Below are 21,655 nucleotides of genomic sequence, written 5' to 3' on the forward strand. Positions count from 1 at the left end.
CAAATAAAGTAGTTGTCAGACAGTTGCATCCATACTTCACTTTGTTCACACATTATGAAAGAGGACAATGTTACAGGTGTGATATGTGTTTTATTTGGTGCAGGGATTGAATCGTGCAAATTACAGTGATGGCAGTGGGTCAAGGGTGGTTATCCTAAACGCCAACATGGTGGCAGCATTGTTGTAAGTATTGGTAGGTCCATCAATGCTTACATGAGTTCTTAATTATTGTTAGCACTGTTTGGTGATTCATTGTGTGGGATAGTTGGTGGATAGATTATTGCAGAGTCACTTCTTTTAGGGGACCTTGTTCTTGGCAGGTGTTCCAGTCCCATATCTTGGCCTGAGGGTCAGTTTGGGCGCCTGTTGTTGGCCTATAGGGGATGAGATGGATGTCCCCTGTGTTTCCTCAGAGGGTAGTTTGTGTGAAGTTGCTGCTGATGCTCTCATTGCCTGGTCTGTCTCCTGTGCTGTAGTGGGGGCTTCCTGTACTGTGTGAGCCTCAGGCTGGGTTTGTACAAGCTGCAGCAGCCCACCTGCTATGGTGGCCATTGCGGATTTGTGCATTTTCCACTGTTCCATGGCCTCTTGGTGGTGTGCTTGCTGCATCCTCTGACTCTGCTCCAGGGTGGATACTATCTTGGCCAATCTGTCATGGTTATGCCCTGTAGGCTCCCACGTCCTGGGCTGCAGCATCCATCCTGTGGCCTCCCTCCTGGGCCAGTGATGCCATCCCACTGGGCCTAGCCCCCTGTGCCTGTGTCCCCTGCACAGGTCTGGCGGTGTCACTTGTACTGGGGCCATCGTCTTCCTGTCTGTTGGTTGGGGGCGACTGTGGCCTCTGTACCTGTGTTCCACCAATCTGTGGCCTGGATACACAGGTGTGTGGACGGTTGCCCTGGGCTGATGTTCTTGCCTGGGTGGTAGGGGTGTCAGTGGTATCCTGGGTGGGGATGCTGGATGGTGAAAATCCAGGACTGTGTCAGTGTCCAGGGTTCCATCCCCAGTGTCCTGTGAGGTGCCTCTGTCTCCCTGGGAGGCACTGGCACTCCTTGTCCTGTCCGTCAGGATGGCATGGGTGGTAGTGCCTGTTGGGGGAAATAGACATGTCTGTTACATTCGCATGGTCGGATGGGGTGCAGAGGCCTGGCGGGTTTGTGCAGCTTACCCACTTTGGGACCATGCAGGATGCTTTAGTGGGGTTAGCATTGCTTTTGGCTTTGTATGTGGAGCTGCACTGTGGGTGTTATAGGTCACTGTGTTTCCTTGCAGGGGTGGGTGGCTGTGCAGAGTGGGAGGGATGTGGGCCTGTTAGTGGGTTTGTGAGCATGCAGGGGTGGTGGATTCAGTGCCTGTGGGCTGGGTGGGGGTTTGGTCCTGGTGGGTGTTGGAGGGGTGGGATGGTGCATGCATTCCAGGTGTGATGGATATGGGGTAAATGTAGACAACTTACCCGAGTCCATTCCTCCAGTGAGTCCAGTGAGTCCCTCAGGGTGCAGGATGGCCAGTACCTTTTCCTCCCAGTCAGTGTAGTCGGGTGGTGTTGGTGGAGGTCCTCCCCCAGTCTTCTGGACTGCAATGTGGTGCCTGGATGCCATGGCCCTGACCATCCCCCGCAGGTCATTCCATCTCTTGCGGATGTCGTCCCTGGTGCGTGGATGGTGTCCCACTGCATTGACCCTGTTGACAATGGTCTGCCATAGCTCCATCTTCCTTGCGATGGGTGTGTGCTGCACCTGAGCCCCGAATAGTAGTGGCTCCACCTTCAGGATCTCGTTCACCATGGTACTTAGCCCCCTTTCTGTGAAGCGTGGATGTTTGGGGGGTGACATGGTGAGTGCGATGAATGGTGTCTGGGGTGGAATCTCGGTGAGGGTGCTCTTCTGTGGTTGGGTGTGAGTATCGTGGATTGTGGCATTCGGTGTCTGCTTCAGGTGGTCTTTGTCTTCGTTGGCCTACTTTCATTGCAACGATTGTGGGGTGTGTCTGTGAATGTTTTTATGGTGTTGTGGATGTGTGTCAGGTGTGTGGGTTTCTGACTTATCCAGTGTGTGCACTTCTTACTGTTGGGTCCACTTGCCGCCTGTGGCGGTCTGCACCGCCAATGGTCGTTCGGCTTCCACTGACCGCCAAGGTGATTTGTGCATCATTATTTGGAGGGCGGGATGTGGGTGTGCTCGGCGGTGGCGGGGTGGGAGGTCCAGCATTTCCGCCGACAGGGTCCTGGGGGAGACTGGTGGACTGGTGATTTTTGTCGGAAACTGATTTTTGGTTCATTATATGGTGGGTTTCTGTTCACCGCCAACGGCGGTCTTCTGTTCACCGTCACCATGGCGGTCAGGAGTGTTTACCGCCATGTTCATAATGACCGCCTATGTATGATATGAAAGACAGTGCCTGACCTACATGTATGTTTGGGTGATACATACGGTACACCCAATAGGTTTTCATTATTTTGTATATTAGTGTTTATTGTCATATAATGTTATGTATAATATGTATCCTTTGTCCTTGTTATGTAAAGGCGGAAAATGTTTATATATGTTTAGCTGTGGATTGTGGTATCAGATGCATTATATTTTTATGTGTTTTTGCATTGCAGCCCTGAAGAAGTTCACAACAAGTGAACAAAATTGGTTGGGTGTATGCTATATACTATTGGTGAAAATGATATGAATGAATAAAGGATTTATGAATGTACACTATGGGGCTCATTCTGAGCCCGGCGGGCGGCGGGAGCCGCCCGCCTGGAGGGAGCCGCCAAATGGCCGCTCCGCGGTCGAAAGACCGCGGAGGCCATTCTGGCTTTCCCGCTGGATTGGCGGGCGACCGCCAGAGGGCCGCCCGCCAGCCCAGCGGGAAACCTCTCCCCACGAGGAAGCCGGCTCCGAATGGAGCCGGCGGAGTGGGTATGTGCGACGGGTGCGGTGGCACCCGTCGCGTATTTCAGTGTCTGCAAATCAGACACTGAAATACAAAGTGGGGCCCTCTTACGGGGGCCCCTGCAGTGCCCATTCCATTGGCATGGGCACTGCAGGGGCCCCCAGGGGCCCCACGACACCCCTCACCGCCATCCTGTTCCTGGCGGTCAGAGCCGCCAGGAACAGGATGGCGGTGAGGGGGTCGGAATCCCCCATGGCGGCGCAGCTAAAACCGGCGGGAGACCGCCGGTTTTCCTTGTCTGACCGCGGCGGAATGCCCTGCCGGGCACCGCCAGCCTGTTGGCGGTGCTCCCGCATCCCCGGCGGTCCTTGACCGCCGGGGTCGGAATGAACCCCTATATTTGGACTTGAAGTTGAAATCAAAAGCAGTTATACCACATTGGTGCACCATCAATCATAAGGATTTCAATGAAATGTTGTTTTCTGGAATCACATGTCTTTTTTCATGCAGGCACGCACTTCGGGTGAACAGTCTTGCGAGACACCAGCAGGAGACTAGTTTCAGCCAAAAATGTAGTTTAGTGAGCTGTTTTCTGTGTGAACAAGTCTTACACGTGCAACAATTATGTGAATCTGCATAATGCAAAGTTTCACATAAGTTCTGGAATTTTGCCTAGCACTAAATTAGAGAATTGCAATATTACAAATTTCACATTCCTAATTATTAGATATTACTTCCGTTATGAACAGCCACTGTTTTGAAACTCTTTTGCATGATATTTTTTTTTATTTCTCAAGATAGTAAATTTATACAAAATACAAAAATGCAGGAGCTACAAATACACAAAAATATTTACAAAACATACATTGGGCCTATATTAAATATGCAATCATCTGTTATGAAAATACAAATATATATTAGTCTCTGGAAATAAAATAAGATTTGAAAAAAGAATCAAAACAGAACCTGAAATAGCAAAGAACACAGTGTGTACTTCTGATTAAGCACACATCTCTCTTTCTGATATGATGTTGTCAGTATTTAAGAAGATGAGAACCACTTCAAAAATGAAGAATGGCTTGTCACTTCTATTGCTGCTAACAAAAATCGTTGTTCCATGTTTACTGTATCTGAGAAGGAATACAGTTTCCTCGTGTCTCTCTCACTTATCGGATAACAGGAGCCCATCGTCTAGCAATCCAAAAGCCTGTTCCGGTTTTATTTCTTTTTGAGCGCTTCAGCAATGCAGATGGAAAGATGATGAGCAAGAAATAAGAAGATGTTAGTGTGAGCAGGAATACTTGTTCTGTGCAAGTAAACTCCCCAGTAAATAAGGTTCTCTGTCCTCCCAGCACGGCCATGGAAAATGTGATGATTTGTATGAGTGCCGGAATCTTACAATGTCCATCTGCACAGGCAGGCCATTAACGCTGACTATCTTGTCTCAACTGGTCCCAGCAGGATTTAAAGCTATCTATCATTTTCTTGAGTACACATATTTTCTGGTTGCATTTGTCCACGCTTCTTTTTTTTGCCTTGCACTTCCTCTCAGAAAGTTTAACCTGTAAAAAAAAACACAAGAAATCAGTGAAACTGTTAGAAGGGGATGGAGTTTTAAACCCCAAAAGATTTAACTGATCGTGCAGTAAGAATTTGTGATTTTGAAGACCGCAGTTGTAGCGTGTTTACTAGGCTACTGTTTAATTAAAACGTATGCACTAAACGGCATGCCTATCACAGATGTAATGATGACATCTGTAATTGATCCTATGTTCTGCAACTGTTTTATAATAAATAAGACTAAGGATTGCACTACAATTTAGGGGTGACCTTAGGAAATGAGGGACTCGATCTATCAAAGTGTCCTAATTTATGTTGGGTACTATTTGAACAGGTGTTGCCATCAATGTGCTGATTTACATTACAGTTCCAATGTGAAGTCCAGGGATAGAGCGCATTTCAAGAATGAAAAGCTCGCAATCGCAACTAGAATTTAATTCCATTTCAGCTGCAAGAATGTGTGGAGGGGAGAAGGCATTGAAATATCTCTATGTTGAGTGGAATTTGCTTCCGATGGTCCTTGTAGGCCCAAGTCTGTATATACTCAGGATTTACAGAAACAGCTGAGCTGTCAGTCGGATAGAAGATGTTCATTTACAGCTGAGATTCATCCAGTTAGACATATTGAGTGGCTTAGTTCAAGAGATATGGTATGAAGTTCGAAATCAGCTGCAGAGAGAACGGAATTTTGTGGTACTCCTTATGTGGCAGAAAATTACTCAGATGTAGGGTTGCAAGTTTTTTTTTGTTAGCTGTTTTCTTGCAGTAACAGGACAGTCATTTAACAACCAATCCGTCCATTCCCATAATAGTTGAGGATTTAAGACAAATAGAGTGATTAACTGTATGAGACATAGGTAATAGGTCGTCATAATCGTGGAGGTTTTAAGACAAATAGAGTGATTAACTGTATGAGACATAGGTAATAGGTCAAAGGAGGATCTGTAAACAAGAGTTACCACCATCATGACTACACTGTATGTTTTGTAATATTTTCAGTATGTCATTCTAAGTGCTTGGTCCAGCTCTGAAGCTCAATCGAAGGTCATGGATAAAATTATTCTCCGAAACTAACTATTTCAGCTGAGTCAACACAACTTTTGAGAAATTTTAAAAGGCACTACACATAAAGTTTCGTGGTAGAGCAATGCTGACAACTCCTAATATCCCTTCTCTGACTCTCCAGTCTTTAACCTACTAGCTACGAAACATCCCTGCACCCTCCCAGAAAACATTTCAGTGTGTGGGCGGGGAGTCCATGGCAGGAATTACACCCTGAGACACCCTGAGACTCTCTCTTTAGCTCCGGATCGGTATCCTTAGACAGAATACTCACCATGCAGTCCAGCACTTCCGGTGTGGACACACAACCCACACCAACGATTATGTCTCATGCCACTCTCTATGTAATGCAGGGGTCTGCCTGGTCCAGGGGCTCTTGTCTCCTGGACATCGCAGGCAGCTCTTCCAGGACAGAAGTGGACTCAGCAGTGCCAGTGTTTGGGTCTTCTACCATCAGAGCAAGTAACACCTGGCCCACTGGTCCTCCCATTTTCTAACAGCACCCACATCCTACAACTTACTTTCCTCTTGTATCCTTGTACCGTATCCTTATGATGATCACCCAACCTCCAATGGGTCAACATGGATGATTTCATCCACTCGTTCCCTCCCGATGGTGGTAGTTCACCACCAAGAATGCAATCTGTTGGTAAATGGTGACATACGGCTATCTTCCTTTGGGCAACTATCCCTTCCACTCTGAGGAGAGCATCACCATTGGATGGTCATCCCCATCCTCTTCCATGGCAATTACTTGCCCTACTGATCAAGTCACACATCTATCATACTCGGTCTAATCCATTTCATTTGTGGACTACACAGAAATACTATTCTCAGGTCTCAAATCTTTTTCAGTCAGTCAATGTGCATGTCACAAACGTATTCTTGGGTTCTATCAGCCAGCAAGGCCAGCAAAATGTCTCTGGTTAGGTACTTCTGACTTGACATTGTTCACTTCAAGGACAAACACACGGAGTAGGTATAAAACATCGTAGTGCACGGTGCACTGCTGATAAGTGTCAGGAAAAATGCTGGTGCTGCAGTGAATATTTTTACCAGTTTTTAGCTTGTGAGCAATGCACATTACATGAAAAAGGATCAAAATTCTATAATTGAATTTCTATTTATTGCCAATCTTATTCTCGAGTTATGTGGGGATCTATATTTCCATATGTATGCAGTGAATGCGAGATTGTGAGATGGTATTGTGGGTCCATGCGACTTTGAAGCTCCACAAAAAGAAGACAAATAGTCAGTATGCAATGCAAAACTGTGGTGAAGCTACATGAAGGGGCAATGAGAAAGGCTGCCATGGACTTTATGAGTCTGATGAAAGTTTTTTAATAAAAGGAAAACTTGATCTGATTTGGTTGAAGCAGAAATGGGAATGTGTGGGCACAAGCATCACGTTTTGAGGAGGATATATTGATGAGGCTATGTTGGAATCAAGGTACTCCAAATGAGTTTGTTATTGACAATGTGATACAGTTTTTCACTTTTGAAATTTAAGATTGTTGGGAAAGGTTCATGTGGTGACTCATCCTACCGCACAGTATGATCTCAAAGAGAATAGTGAGGTAAAAATTACAGCTGGAATGAAGTAATAGGATGAAATACAGAAAGATGTCAGAAGAAATGTAATGGGCAGCTTGATCAAACAGGAATATAGTTACATGTCAAAACAGACAACATATTGATTTGTGATACAGGGCATAAGAGAAATACAATAAGGTATGCAACGTTTAGAAAAGTGTGAAACCTCTCGGGATAAGGCTAGTTCACTAGGTGGGGATCACAAATACAAAGAGAGTAATAGAAACAAACCTCTAATTTCTTGAGGGAAGAGATGCTAGTAAAAATAGCAGGAGGTCATGCTCAACTAGTGGATGATCTTGTCAAACAAATAAAGACTAGTGAAGATAGAACTTTGCTAAATATGGTAGTTACGCAAGTGATACTGGGTTTACTACGTACGCATTTTGACAAAATGCTGAAGGATGTCAAATGGCCCAGAAGCAGAGATCGTTGCCAAACGAAGGTTCTGACATGTTCATATTATGCTAGGCCTCATATAGTGTTACCAATAATGAAAAGTCGTCTAATTTGTGGAGGAAATTCTAAGTCCGTGAGAGAATTCAGATGTGAAATGTATTGACAGAAAGTTAGTATTATAAATGAAATGCAGTGTGCAGATTCTCTCCTTATTAAGTATGTCCTCCACAAGCTAGAACATTTCATGATACCATACATCTCTCAATCAGGCCTTATGCAGTGTGGTGCTTTCGCTCAACATAGTTTTAGACTTTTGTTCTTTCCATACTCATACGGGGAAGTATGTGTTCATTCGGTTCTCATAGCATAAATATATAAGCTTCATATCATCTGGGAGAAGCCTGTGAAAAGTGTTAGTTGCAGATACCAATCTACGTTGCTGTGCAAAGGATGCAAGTCGCGAAACAATTTAGAAACTTACTTCGTTTACACATCTGCAAGACAGGAGCTCTTCTGTCTCAAATGAAAGTCGGATTAAGTTGCATTTTATATCTTGGTTCATTTTAGTATCATCAGCTAACTTTCGAAGTGCACATCCCATGTGACAGAGGGAATTAATTTCCTGAAAACGAAACAAACATTTTTAGTGATCATCAGTTTTCATGTATCAGATCATTTCAAGTCTAAGAGCTGAATCTTAAAATTGGTGCTGTATTAATTACCTCCCCAAAAAGATTACACACCGTGTACTTAACAGTGTTACCAAACTATGATACACTGTCAGACGCAGAGATAGAATGGTGGAGGGAATTGCACCAGTAGGTCACATTCTGGATTACAGCTCCTTGAGAACAGGAGGATTTTCAGTCACAACCTATGTCTTAATCAGCTTCAAAATCTTAATTTCAGGAGATTAAGGCCCATATTTATACTTTTTGACGCTAAACTGCGCTAACGCAGTTTAGCGTCAAAAAATTTAGCGCCGTCTAACGCCATTCTGAAGCGCCATGCGGGCGCCGTATTTATGGAATGGCGTTAGCCGGCGCTAGCAGACTGGCGCTGCCTGGTGTGCGTGGAAAAAAAACACGTAGACCAGGCAGCGCCGGCGTAGGGGGAAAATGGCGTTAGGGCGTCTTAAAATGGGGCAAGTCAGGTTGAGGCAAAAAAATCACCTCAACCCGATTTGCGCCATTATTTTCGACGCCCAGACGCCATGTAAATGACTCCTGTCTTAGTAAAGACAGGAGTCATGCCCCCTTGCCCAATGGCCATGCCCAGGGGACTTCTGTCCCCTGGGCATGGTCATTGGGCATAGTGGCATGTAGGGGGGCACAAATAAGGCCCCCCTATGCCACCCAATTTTTTTTAAAAAAAATAAAAATTATACTTACCTGAACTTACCTGAATGTCCCTGGGGTGGGTCCCTCCATCCTTGGGTGTCCTCCTGGGGTGGGCAGGGGTGGCAGGGGGGGGTCCCTGGGGACAGGGGAGGGCACCTGTGGGCTCATTTTGAGCCCACAGGCCCCTTACCGCCTACCCTGACCCAGGCATTAAATAGTGGCGCAAATGCGGGGTTTTTTGACCCGCCACCTCCCGGGCGTGATTTTTGCCCGGGAGTATAAATACGACGCATTTGCGTCGCCGTCATTTTTTTAGACGGGAACGCCTTCCTTGCATCTCATTAACGCAAGGAAGGCGTTCACGCAAAAAAATGACGCTATTTGCCCATACTTTGGCGCTAGACGCGTCTAACGCCAAAGTATAAATATGGCGTTCGTTTTGCGCCGAATTTGCGTCGAAAAAAATGACGCTAATTCGGCGCAAACGGAGTATAAATACGGGCCTAAATCTCATGATGCAGAAGAATCAAACGTCATTTCTCCTCATGAATAATGCATTATGAACTGCATTTCATAAACTACGCCGAAGACCACCTGCAGGCGAAAGGTACCTTACAGAGATTCCAAAAGTGTACCCAATCATGTTGCTCACACCTAGACCTGCAGTGCAGGCACCCGTAATCAAAGTGTGCACCAACACCTTATAGCCACTTGTGGCACCTAGGTTAGTGACCCTCTATCCTGCCACTTACTTGGGGTGTTGCCGCTGGTGTGGTATGGGGATTCCAGATCAGCCTTTAAAGATGGTGGCACACGTTGCATTGCAGACCTAGGCAGCTTGACTTCGCTGAGGTGCAACTGTAGGATGCACTGGGCGAGGAGAAAGATAATACTTTCTCTTAAGTTTGTTGAGGTTATCAGTAAAGGGTGACACTGAAAAGCATTACGGCAAATAGAAGAGGGATGGCGCGTCAAATTTCACTCCAAACAAATGTTAGCAAAGCATGTGAATGGGTGACAAATGTAAGCAATGCATGTGAATGGGTGAAGGGAAGTCCTTGTGTTTTTTTGTCAAAAGAATGTCTAGGCAGGGTTAGGCTTTCTCCTGGTTGCAGGAGTTCCAACTGAAATGATCAGCTTCCATATGTTGAAAAATGGATGGATATATGACTGGAATACCTAATGTAGGTAGCAAACTCAAGACCCTATGATATTTTCAGATTGATTGTCTCATGAAACAAGGAGGGGCAATACTAATTTGTCAGCCAGGGCAGGAGATGTGTATGAAGCCTAGCAAGAATAATGCTATCTCCTCAATGCTAGAGATCTCTTTCAGATGGACCACTGAGCTGAGGTTCATAAAAAGTGCAGTGCAGGTGAGATTTACTTCAGATTCTTGTGGTTTGTTGAGGAAACTGTGAAACCTCTTCATCAGCCAAGTGGAAAGCCTTAGGCCCATATTTATACTTTTTGACGCAAAACTGCGCTAACGCAGTTTTGCGTCAAAAAAATTAGCGCCGGCTAACGCCATTCTGGCGCCGTATGCGGGCGCCGTATTTATTGAATGACGTTAGCCGGCGTTAGCCGCCGGCGCCGTCTGGTGTGCGTTAAAAAAAACGACGTACACCAGGCAGCGCCGGCGTAGGGGGAAATGGGGCTTGGGCGTCAAGAAATGGGGCAAGTAAGGTTGAGGCTTTTTTTTCGCCTCAACACGATTTGCGCCATTTTTTTTTCACTCCCAACCCCCATAGAAATGACTCCTGTCTTAGCAAAGACAGGAGTCATGCCCCCTTGCCCAATGGCCATGCCCAGGGGACTTATGTCCCCTGGGCATGGCCATTGGGCATAGTGGCATGTAGGGGGGCACAAATCAGGCCCCCCTATGCCACAAAAAAAAAAAAAAAACACTTGCCTGAGCTTACCTTAATGTCCTGGATGGGTCCCTCCAGCCTTGCGGTGGGCAAGGGTGACGGGGGGGTCCCTGGGGGCATGGGAGGGCACCTCTGGGCTCCTTCAGAGCCCACAGGTCCCTTAACGCCTGCCTTTTGCAGGTGCTAAAAAAACGGTGCAAAAGCGGCCGTACGACATTTTTTTTGACCCGCCCACTCCCGGGCGTGATTTTTGCCCGGGAGAATAAATCCAACGCACATGCCTCGGAGTCGATTTTTTAGACGGGAACGACTACCTTGCATATAATTAACGCAAAGTAGGTGTCCACGCTAAAAAATGACGCTAACTCCATGGACTTTGGCGCTAGATGCGTCTAACGCCAAAGTATAAATATGGAGTTAGTTTTGCGTCGAAATTGCGTAAAAAAAAACGACGCAATTCCGGCGCAAACGGAGTATAAATATGCCCCTTAGAGTCATAAGAATTACCACATTACTCGACGGTAGCGTTCTTTCCATGATAAACCATGTTTGGTTTGATGTTTTTATTCAAGTAATAGGTTTGGTCCATCGCCATTTTGAAGTACCTAAATTAGTGCTGGGCTCGACGAGCCACCAAATAGAAAAATCTAATCAGATATCAGGATATTCACAATGAATTACATACACGGCTACCTTGCATATGATGAATTTCAACAGAGATGTACTTTGTTGTGTCATTCAGAAAACCCCACAGGATTTTACTATTTAATGCTGCGATGAGCCTGATACAAAGTCATACTCAACTATTTACTGGATTTGATATTTGCTTCCATGCTAGTTCCTCCATTGCTCTCAAATCTCTGTTTAATTTTGTTTAGCCAAATACACCACTTTTTGTCTATTAATTCAAAATTCTGGTTAACAGTGTTTTTGCGCCCGTCCAATTATTTAATGTTGCAAATGTAAGCTTGTCAATGTGTATTTAACTCATTGTTTATGTTTCACACATCTGACTGAAGCCTTATACTTGGCCACAAAGAAAGTGAGGCTTTTGCTGACTTGAGAAGCCTCTTTACTCAACTAGAGAAAGTCTAAGCTTTTTTTCTACATTTGTTATCGGGTCCTTCTCACGTTTTCTACCTTTAGATTGTCAAAACTTCTCTCAGTGCTGAAGTGATTCCACTGATATTTGGGACTGTTCCTTTAGCCCAATATTTCCACTAAGCACAGTTCACTAAGAATCAAAATAGTAACTACAACCAAAAGCTCACACTGGCCCATCATCTCCATTAACATTAAGGGCCCCATTACAAGCTCCCTTTAGGCCTGTGGGGAGATAACGGGCCTGGAATTAATTAAATGGATGGATTAACTGGAATCATCAGTTAAACTCCCTAGAAAATTAGAAAAAAACCTGCAATACCATGAATTACTGAGGTCCCTTATGCAAGTTTTACCCGATTTTGGGGGATTTAACCATGAGATAATGGGAATCTTTCCAGAATGTGGAATAACCTGCTAAACTTGGTAGACACAATACTACTTAGACAAGATTTGCCCAATTCCGTGGGGTTTACAATCATCATTTACCTTATTTTGAGAAGGTGGTGAATAGCAAAGAGGGTCAGTGCAGGGCGGGTAGCTGGTTGTGGCTTTGCCAGGCTCTTGCCCCATGGTGCTGTCACAGACAAGGCAATGGTGTGCCTCTGTCCATAGCCCCAGCATGTTTCAGTCTTTGGTTTTAGCATGTGCAGCTCTGCAGCAGGAAATACTAAGGCCCATATGTATACTTTTTGACGCAAACCAGCGCCTGCGCTGGTTTGCGCAAAACAATTTACCGCCGGCTAACGGCATTCCTACCCACAAGGCGGGCACCTTATTTAAGGATTGACGTTAGCTGGCGCTGCAGGCTGATCAGAGTAAAAACAAATTACTCTAACCAGGCAGCGCCGGCGTAAGGGAAAATGGGGGTTGTGTGTCAAAAAATTGTACAAGTCAGGTTAGAGTAAAAAAATCATGGCTCTAACCGGACTTGCGCCATTGTTTGACACACAAGCCCCATGGAAATGACTCCTGTCTTAGCAAAGACAGGCTTCAAGCCCCCCTGCCCAATGGCCATGCCCAGGGGACTTCTGTACGCCATATCTAAGATGCATTGCACCATAGCGGTAGTTTGGAGAACTAGCGTCAACATTTTTGATGCTAGTTCGGAGCTTTGCCGGACGAGGGTCAAAAATGTTGATGCTAATCCTGCAAAGCCTATTGAGGCCCATTGAAAACAACGGTGTGTCAAAATGACACAAATACATTTTTTACATTTCTTTGCGCCCGTTTTTCAGCCCCGCTAGTGGGGGACGCCCCCTTTGACTACATTATGCCTAGTGTAGTGCAAAGAGTTTGTGCCACTTTGTAAATTGGGTGCAGCAATTTTGGCCTTGTTGGGCCACATTAGCGTAAATAAATTACGCTAATGTGGCACAAGGAGGCTAGGGGCTCTGAAATCCGCCCCTTAGTTACTAAGCCATTATTATATGGCACTACATGTAATCAGGGCTTGGAAATGTCTGTAGGGCAGGGGACATTGCATTAAAGAGTAGAACATATATTTTAAATGTTTTACCTGTCCTGAATGTGAAAAACCTCCAAAGTCGTTTTTCACTGTCAAGTTGAATTTTGCATTACTATTATGAAAATTACACTTTCAGAAAGTTGCCATATTTCTCACTAAAACCAAAAGGTTTTACTGCCAGAGTCCAACTGTCACCTGACCCCTGAGGGCTTCCCTGAGGTGAGATGTGTATTGATCCTAGACAGTGAACAAAGGGCTCTGGGTGTTGGAAGGGGGTAGATGGACTGGGGCTGTGCCAATTCCCTTCCTGAGCTTCAAAGCATGCCTAGCCTGTCAATAGCAGATGAAGTTCACACCTAGGTCTGCCTCTTTTTTGTTCACTAGTCAGACTCACTCCAAACCAAGTGGGAGGGGAGGAACTGAACTGAGCTGGTTTAGGGGGTAGAAAGGCTAGCCCTGCACCCACAAGCTGGCACTGCGCATAAGTGTGGAACCCAGAGATGTCCCAGAATATACCCAGACCTGTGAGGAGTCAGAAGAAGGACTGCCCTGCTGTCTGAAGAACTGTAAGGTAGACTGGACCAGCTTGCCTTGAACCCAGGATCCCAGAAGTGACTCCAAGTGTCCGTTGACTGGCCTCCTGTTTGAGCTACAGGGACACAAAAGCTTCCAGCTGCCTTTTCCTGAACTCCAGCTGACTAGTCCCAAATGGCCCTACACTAATCCCCTCTGGTGGCCCTTGTGGGTTTGACTCCTGACCCCAAGTATTGTTTCCAAAGTCCTGGACCCTAGGTTGTGGCCAGAGTGTACTCCTCCCTGCCTGACTGCAAACTTCATCAGATTTGATGCTTAGCATTGAAACAACAACCTTTGTCAACGTTTTACTGGATTCAATGCTGAGTAGCACCCGATCAATGGCTTCACCAGACTCAACGCCCAAAAAGCACTTCATCGATGCCTGCAACCTTCACTGACAACTTCAGCAGGGTTGACACCGAGCAGCTACTGATTGACTGTCACTTCGCACAGCAGCTTCCCTTCGTCAAGCCATTCCTCACACCTAGCTTGCTCTCCTGGTGACTTGTTGATGACTTCTTTTCCCCCAAAAAATCTTGTGAGTCAGATGGTAGACTTTCCACCATAAGGAACCGAGTCCCTGTATCTGACCGGTGGTCCATCACAGTCTGCTTTGCCATCTAACTTTGACACGTTCTAGCAAGACCAGATACCCATGGTTGGTGCTCAGAGCTTGTTTGCTCTATTTTTAAAGCAAACTTTAAGAATTCATACCTTTGGTTATACATATTGGATTTTTGCTGTTTTGCTGTCATTTTATTTATTATAATATTCTAAATTTTTCTAAATTGATTTGGGATTTTTTGTATGATGTATTTTCACTTTATTACTAATGGAGTACCGCATAAATACTTTACACATTGCCTCTTATTTAAGCCTGACTGCTTCACACTCCCTTCAACTGATACTCAAAAAATTAATGAAGCAAGCTAATGAGATGGGGTAGAAAGACAACCAGTGGTAAACAATGGGGTGGCCCAAAACCAACTGTAAGATTTGTTATTGCCCACAATAGGTCTTTCGAAAAGGCAAAACCTAAAAAAATTACATAGAGTAAGGAATTCTTATTAAATATGCCAATCATCTGTTAATTAGAGGAGGAGTTTGCTGATGCACTAGGATGCCAGCAGCTCAGTATTCCAGGTTGCTCACCAATAAGTCATCAAGGTTGTACTCAACAAACAACGTTGTTCCATTATTTGCCATTGGATTGCATGAATTATCGATTTGGAGCTCAATATGTGAAAATATAAATTATTAATAACAATGTTTTGCATGCTGTTAAATTAGAAATCTACTAAATTTAGAAGGTTGCTAATTAATATGCTACATTTCCCAACCTCTTGGAGATCCGACCTGCTAGACAATTGCAGGGTCAGTGCGTGGCCTGGAGGTCTGGAGACTCCCTGTGGGAGCTGTGAGGATGAACACATAGCTTTTGGCCCATCCATGAAACTCCTGATGACATAGGAGGTTATTTGGAGTTTGCTCGAGTGGAAACATCACCATAAATCAGTAATGTTTGTACCTTGCTAAGCATGTGACATCACCACTCATAAACTGGATGTAGAACCTCTGGGTTTCCATCAGCGGAGGTTTAGCTGGCTTTCCTGGAAGAAAACATTGAGTTCTTCTGTCTGACACAGGGCTGCCAGATCACAATACTGCTTGCTCTACTGTCAGTAGGACAGGTCAGGTTTCACTGTTTTTCCTTCCTAGGGTGCATGGGAAGCATAGCAGTCCCAACAAGGGAACTCACAGAACGCATGTACAGGAAGAAAGCTCCCTGGAAGTGATTCTTGTTTTTTTGCTTGGATTTGGGGGTTAAATGTTGCAAAGCAAAGGAGAATTGGAGTGACTAGTTTCAATATGGTGACTCACCCTGCACTCAAGGATAATTAAGCTACAGGCATGTGGGGATCTATAAATATGGAAGGCATGCCTCTCTCAGGGGAACTGACAGCCTACTCAAAACAGTCTAAATGACATTAAGGGCCTCATTCTGACTTTGGCGGGCGGCGGAGTCCGCCCGCCAAAGTACTGCCGTCAGAAGACCGCTGCGCGGTCAAAAGACCGCCGCGGTAATTCTGAGTTTCCCGCTGGGCGGGCGGGTGACCGCCAGAAGGCCGCCCGCCAGCCCGGCGGGAAACCCCCTTCCACGAGGATGCCGGCTCCGAATGGAGCCGGCGGAGTGGAAAGGGTGCGACGGGTGCAGTTGCACCCGTTGCGATTTTCAGTGTCTGCTATGCAGACACTGAAAATCTTGGTGGGGCCCTGTTAGGGGGCCCCTGCAGTGCCCATGCCATTGGCATGGGCACTGCAGGGGCTCCCAGAGGCCCCACGACACCCGTTACCGCCAACCAGGTCCTGGCGGTCAAAACCGCCAGAACCAGGCTGGCGGTAAGGGGGTCGGAATCCCCATGCAGCGCCGCCATGGAGGATTCTTCAGGCCAGGGGAAAACCGGCGGGAAACCGCCGGTTTCCCTTTTCTGACCGCAGCTTTACCGCCGCAGTCAGAATTGGCCTGGATGCACCGCCAGCCTGTTGGCGGTGCATCCGCGGTCCCCAGCCCTGGCGGTCCATGACCGCCAGGGTCGTAATGACCCCCTAAATGTCTTTGAGCCAGACAGTTTCAGGTCCATGGCTGTTCTGAAACTTTCAGCTGGAGAGCAAGTTGCTCAATAACAGCAGAGAACCCTAAATAACAATGGGGAAAATAAGGGAGGGGAGAGGCAGGATCCAACACCTACAAGTAACAAAGAAAAATATTATATTGAGAACTTTTTTTATGGAGAGCAGAACAGCTTGGAATGAAATAAAGCTCCATAGAAGGCTCTATGAGTTGCAAAAGTTTGGACAGGCCATGGAAACTGGTTGCACTGCTAAGTAGCCTACAGAAGGGTCTAGGTGTAGAAGGCTCTTAGTGAAAATGGCAGGACAAAATGTTAGTGCAGTACGACTTTCTTAGATAATGGGTCTTCTAACATTATTCTTATAACCGTGATCAGGGTTTAGGGCCTCTGTGAGTTATTAGAACAGTGAGTGAGGAGCAACCTTAAGGGGAGCATTCAAATTTAGTCTTGTGGTCTGGAAAGGAGTAAAGTCTGTACTGTCTGATGTAAGCCTTGTTTGGGTTTAGGTTTTTAGGGCCTCAGGTTTCAGCTTCTTCGGATCTTTCTCATGAGCCATGTTCTTGCCAGCTCATTTTTCTTCACAGTAAGTGTTTTCTTTTGATTGTTCATTGGGACTTTGGTTCAGCCTACTTTTTCTCTTCTTTGATACAGCTCTTCTCTACTATTTCAAGCCTCATGCTTGTCAGCTCACATAACATTTATTTCCGTAATTGGTATGTAAAGTGGTGGCTTTTGACAAAATACCACTATGTAGATTGATGACATTGTAGGCAGATGCCTGGAGAAATTGAACCCTACGTTGTAGAGAGTTGGATCATCTAGGTGGAAATTTAAGATCTGATTCTTATGGAGCAAGGGGTCTATTTTTGGTATTTGTATGGAAGATTTGGAAGTGTGCTTTGAAGTCTTATTTTCAAAGTTGCCTAGTTCATTTGTTTCTTCAGACCTGAACAACGAGCGTTCTGGATCTGAACTCTATCATAGTTGTATGTAAGAATACTGTTTACTAAAATATTGACTGGTATATATATATATATATATATATATATATATATATATATATATATAGTGTCCTAAATATAATTTACAAAAACACCATCCTACTGAATGTTGGTTTTCTATTGTTAATTTCAATGAGACAAATTTTCTGTAAGCAATATTTCAGGCACAATATTTTTAATAGACAATATTTAGTCCACAGTGTTCTAGTAGCATTACTCCAGAATGTAATTTGACTTTCCTTTGAGGATCTAGGTTAAATCGGTCCTGAGCGAGGTGAGATACATTAATAGATAACAGGATTTGTTTCAAAGAACACTGTAAAGAGGCCCTGTGTGATAGGAGATGGTGTCCTCAAACTTAAACAGCATTTGGCTACTTGATGATTCCAGCCCTAAATGTTTCACTATCTCCTTTTTTGGTGTTTTGAAGTAACAAATACATTTCAATAGTATGTTCTTGATATCAGGCTCTGGCCAGTTTATCGTGTAGAGGTAGCTGTTGCAATGGCTCTTTCTATGGACCTGGAAGTAGTTGCTTTTGACTGCAGCTGTGGTATGATGACAAAAGGAAAATTCCAATTAGATCCATATGTGGAGTTGTTTTGCAGCTTTGGGAGGTATCACCATGTCACATAGACCTTCCCGCCAGACATGAAGAAAACTCTTACAAGAGGATTCTCTAGCTCTAAAGATTCCATTCTTTTAGCTGTTCAGGCTAAGACAGTTCTCCTTTGTTTAATGGTAAACCTGATTCTGGCATGTTTTGTATTGGTTACTCTGACTGCCCAGACACATACGAAGCTGGATCAGGCGAACATCAATGTAAAAGTATAGGCCATATTGCAAGAACTGAGCCAGGGGTCAATTGCATAGGATGAATATAAGAAAGGTTGGCTGAAGGGGTCTCTTTAGGAACTCACATGAGAAGTAGTGTTAACAGTTAAAAAGGAGCAACCAAATCTGATTTAGTAGCTGTGTTTTGACAAAAAGTATGACATGATTGGAGATGTGTTTTGGAAACCTCAGCCAGTTTTTCCAGGCACTCTAATAATGAATTGTGATCCATGGTGTCATAAGCAGTAGACAGGTCTAAGATGGTTAGTATTTCTGTGTGATCCACATGCTAGATGGATAGCAGATATTTTCTGAGTTCAGTGATTTCTATCCAACACAATGGTCTGAAAGCAGATTCTGTGTCGTTCAGAATTGGGTTAGGCTCAATACATTTGTGCAGTTGATGCAATAATATATTCATAATATTTTACTGATTCAAATTCATGAACAGTGTATTGCAAAGGAGTGAGATATGTTGCTTACCAAATGTCTAATTTACATATTTGTTGTGGTATAGACGTTCAGGTTCATTTTGGTTTTCATAGCTGTCATCAATCATTAGTGGGGCGGCTCCTCCGCTAAGGCGCAAGAGCATTGCCCCACTGGACCTTAAGTTATTATCATTTTATTTTTCCTGGGAGAAGGGATGGGCAGAGCTGGGCTGGAGGAAGGGGGGCAGGAGGAAGGCTATGTGTACACAAAGTGTGCATGTCTGTTTGGCCGCCCTGTTGGGCTGGCCAAAAAGACATGTGCACTTTGCATGTTCTCTACCCGGCTGTATAGTACAGGCAAGTGAAGAACATACGCAGGCTCCTAATTCTAGTCTGAGCGGGGAAGCAAGCCGCTGAGACCAATCACAATGCTGCTATTGCTGGTGACAGCAGCATCATGATTGGCTGGGAACCTGGTAACAGAAAGAGGATGAGGACGGAGGGGAGACGAACGCGTCTCCCCCACAGGTAAGCTTTTTTTCGATTGTTTTTCACCCCTACCACCCTCGTTGGGTGGCAGCCCCCCACTTGTCTCTTTATAAATGATGAACTACAGTGACAACATTGTGTTAATTGGCTAGACAAGTAAGTACAAAGTCACTTTGCAATTCACAATAAGTTAATGTGCTGTAACATTTTATTTTATTAGTTGAAGATCTAAAATACATATATAAACTACTTTACTTTTTTTTTTTTTAAGTTTCATAAACCTTAATTTTTTTCTTACATTTTGCCATAGGGAATTTTCTGCCCTCGTGGCAGAGATCTTCACCTACATTTGAAAGTTCAAAGGCGCTACATTGCATTCATAAATCCTGTTCTAGGATGCTCCACCAGGGGGTGAAGAAATGTAAGTGTAAACAAGGAGTAACATTACGTATGAAAAATATTAATATTAATAGCAAACAAGTGTAAAATTACTCCTATGTAAATTTACCTTGCTGTGATGGGCCCTAAATGTCTAGTATGCACTGCTCTGTACGTTCCATCTCTGTCTTCCCGCTCATCCTGGTACCATGAGTGACATAGTCTAACATAAGCAGATCAATATAGGCCTCCATCCGTTATAACATTAGTAGTAGTAGCTCATCGGGACTGACTTATCTTAACCTTCTGCCTAGAGAGGAACTTGCTCAGGTTTCAGAAAACACTAAAAACATGTCTGTGTCCTTACTGTTCATTGAGCAAATGGCAACTGATTTGTGATTACCTGTATAGCACCACAATACCTCTGGTGTACGCTGTGCTTTAAAAGATCACAAATACAACAAACAAATGCTCCTACTCCCCTCCTCTTTGCTCCCTCCACAATAAATGCTAACATTATTTTTACCATTAATATCTTTTCAAAGGGTTGCTCCGTCCATGAATGCTGCTAATATTTGGTCTCAGCTATCCAAAACATCAGCATTTGGCATATGTATTCAGCCAAACAGTTCGGCAGATAATTAATACTAGAATCATATTTGAGAAGGCTCTAATGAACAGTTTTGTATAGCAAGCCTAGCCTTAAAACTGCAGACCAATGGACTAATCAGGCATGACAAGCTGAGTGTCTGAACCGCAAAGGATCAGTGACAAAGATGGTCCTAGTAGGTCATTGCTATAGATAACGAGTGCAGCAAACTAAGACCAGTTCATTTGAGGTCTACTGAAGTTTTATAGAACAAAGCTGGCAATAAACCTTTGACTCACACAAATGCATGCAACACTTTAAATAATGTGTACAGGTACCTCTTGACCTCGGTGAAGCGCAACAACAGCCTATCTAAAAAGAGTATGCAACATGTTTATACTTCAACAGCTCAAGGAACTGCACTCACTCTAACATTTACCATTGTATCATTGCACAGGTATTTTCTGAGCTCTTCAGGTTCTTCCTTTTTGCAGCAGGTCTGATTACGAAACTCGTACTCTGTCTATAAAAGATAATGAGCATTTTACAACATGTTTCAAAATATGACAAAATGGAAATCACATACATATGGTTTTCCTGCAAACCCAAGACATAACAGCTCTTTAGAATTGTTTCGTTGTGCTGTGTTAAGCAGACACATGCATTGGAATTATTAACATTTTTATTTTCAGTGTTTCAGTGAGCAATATACAGGTACAATGTGTGGGCATTATGTTTTACATAACACAACGGGTACTTGGTGGTGGAGTGTTGGACCTGGCCCTTTTTGCACGGTTATCCCCAAACTTTTTGCCTTCTTCCCCCTATTTTTTCTGACCTGTTTTTTAGGCTTCAGAACTCTGGGAACTCTACCACTGCTACCCAGTGCTAACGTGGATATGCTCTCTATCTAAAATGTATTAGTGATTGGTTTATACATGACTGGCATACATGATTCACTATTAAGTCTCTAGTAAAATGCACTATGTACGCCCAGAGACCATAAATCAAATGTTACTAGTGGGCCTGCAGCACTGTTTGTGCCACCCACATGAGTAGCCCTGTAAACATGTCTCAGACCTGCCACTGCAGTGTCTGTGTGTGCGGTTTTAAACTGCCATTTGAACCCATTAAGTGCACCCATTTGCCAGGCCCAAACCTTCCCAAACCTTTCCTTTTACTACATGTAAGTCACTCCTACGGTAGGCCCAAAGCAGCCTTGTGGATAGGGTGCAGTGTATTTAAAATGTAGAACATTTACTGGTGTGTTTTAAGTGTCCTGATAGTGAAATACTGCTACATTTGTTTTTTACTATTGCAAGACATATCTCTCCCATAGGGCAACATAGGAATTGTTTCAAAATATATTTTAAGTGTAAATTCCCATTGGGAAAAGATATACATATAGAGATTGGGGTCTCTGATCCCGCAATTTAAAAATACATCC

General features: G+C 44.4%; 1 protein-coding gene across 3 annotated transcripts in view; it reads right to left on the reverse strand.

The window, feature by feature from the left end:
* Positions 1-3,659: 3,659 nt before the first annotated feature.
* Positions 3,660-21,655, reverse strand: part of IL7 (interleukin 7) — a 76,235-nt gene continuing 58,239 nt past the window's right edge. For 2 of the 3 annotated variants that reach the window (XR_011200977.1, XM_069220397.1), the window contains 3 exons: positions 20,648-20,731; positions 7,979-8,119; positions 3,660-4,445 (listed from right to left, as the gene is read on the reverse strand). Coding sequence is in view for 2 of the 3 variants with exons in the window: in XM_069220397.1 (XP_069076498.1) it covers positions 4,308-4,445; positions 7,979-8,119; positions 20,648-20,731 (363 nt within the window). In the remaining variant the exon portion in view is untranslated. Of the gene's footprint in view, positions 4,446-7,978; positions 8,120-20,635; positions 20,732-21,655 lie in introns of all 3 variants that reach the window. The other variant, XM_069220396.1, reaches the window with a different exon arrangement.

The sequence above is a fragment of the Pleurodeles waltl genome, chromosome 2_2 (genome assembly GCF_031143425.1).
Source record: "Pleurodeles waltl isolate 20211129_DDA chromosome 2_2, aPleWal1.hap1.20221129, whole genome shotgun sequence".
Classification (NCBI taxonomy): Eukaryota; Metazoa; Chordata; class Amphibia; order Caudata; family Salamandridae; genus Pleurodeles; species Pleurodeles waltl.